The sequence below is a fragment of the Austrofundulus limnaeus genome, unplaced genomic scaffold (assembly GCF_001266775.1).
Source record: "Austrofundulus limnaeus strain Quisiro unplaced genomic scaffold, Austrofundulus_limnaeus-1.0 Scaffold503, whole genome shotgun sequence".
NCBI lineage: Eukaryota > Metazoa > Chordata > Actinopteri > Cyprinodontiformes > Rivulidae > Austrofundulus > Austrofundulus limnaeus.
In genome coordinates, this window is record NW_013952905.1 from 251,431 (window position 1) to 252,818 (window position 1,388).

At 36.7% G+C, this 1,388-nt stretch overlaps 1 protein-coding gene across 4 annotated transcripts in view; it reads left to right on the forward strand.

Annotated features, from left to right (window-relative positions):
• The window catches only part of LOC106530250 (nuclear receptor coactivator 2), a 77,201-nt gene extending 75,813 nt beyond the window's left edge, over nucleotides 1–1,388 (forward strand). For all 4 annotated transcript variants that reach the window (XM_014025832.1, XM_014025831.1, XM_014025834.1 and 1 more), the window contains exon 22: nucleotides 892–1,388. In XM_014025832.1, coding sequence (XP_013881286.1) covers nucleotides 892–903 — 12 coding nt within the window. In that variant the 3' untranslated portion in view covers nucleotides 904–1,388. The remainder of the gene's footprint in view (nucleotides 1–891) is intronic.

Here is a 1,388-nt window from a genome sequence, read left to right on the forward strand (position 1 = left end):
ATATATATATATGCAGCAAATCTGTTGTTTTGACTCAGAATATGATCATTTTAAAGGAACAATAAAACACTTTACTACATCACATTTGGCAACCCTGCCTAGTACATTACTGCAGTGGTTCCATGTAAACGGGTGATGCTTTTGTGTATTCACCCCAGTAAACATTAGCTTTTTTTAGAGACCAGTCTCCTGTAAACAGGACCCAAGTAACTTTGGTTCAAGCACACGGTCCTGAGGAACTCCACATGTAATATTACAGACTTCAGATCTTACATCATTTATTTACTGTTTCCTGCTTTCCAGATAACTAGATAACCACTGAAGTGCTGGACCTCTTAYACCATATTTAWTCAGCTKTTAATAAAGAATAATGTGGTCAGTAGTGTTAATATATGTCTATAWCTTTACCCAAACAAAAAAAKGKATTATCATCTACAAATACATTTAAAAAAYCCTGACACATTTACCAAGTCATTTACGTATAAAATAAATAAATTTGGACCAAGTACAGAACCCTGAGGAACTCCGCATGTGATATTAAAGGGTTCAGATCTTACATTATTTACCTGAACAAACTGAAAATGTTGTTGAAAAAAATAAAATAAAAGTAGCTTGGGTCCTACATTCTAATGCTTTTTTTTGGAAATCAGTCACAAAAGAATTTAACCTGTCAGACTTTGAGCTATATAAGTGAAGCGCTGTTTTCAAACCAAGTCATGTTTTATATTGTGCGCTAAGATTGTAGCTGCAGATCTTCTATGTTGCATATTTTAAACAGATCAACAGAAACTAAGTCGTGCCATTGTTGTTTTTAAAATGCCACCATTGCTGCTGTTTGATTCAAGTTCTGTCAATGATTTAAAATGATTTGGATCTTCTATGTTTTTGTAGAATTTTTGCTGACCACGGCCTTGGTTGGGACGAGGTAACACAGGGACCCATGCAAAAACACTGGCACCCATGGCATTCATGGAAAAAGTATGAAGAAGCTGAAGGAAACACTGCTCCTCTCTCACATCCGCCGTTTTAGAGGCACGAAGGATGAAGGAGAGACGGACACGTAAAGGTCTCTGAACTCAGACGGCTTTAGTTCCTGTTTTATATTTTATGCAAACGTCAGAGATYCCAGGGAAACGACCATCTGAACCATCCTGACCGCAAACACACAGCTTTTAGAATCATCACAAAAAGAAGGATGTCCTTTCTGATTCAGGGTCTGTGGGACACATTTCAGTCGTACGGTTATTCAGAACATGTTTTACAGTATTTATCTGTTCGTTGTTGTTTGGTAACTTACATGTGGTGCTAAACCAGTCGAGTCAAAGCTACTCCAAAAACAGAACCGTAATTACCAAAAAATAAATCAAATTTTCCTTGTAAATTATGCA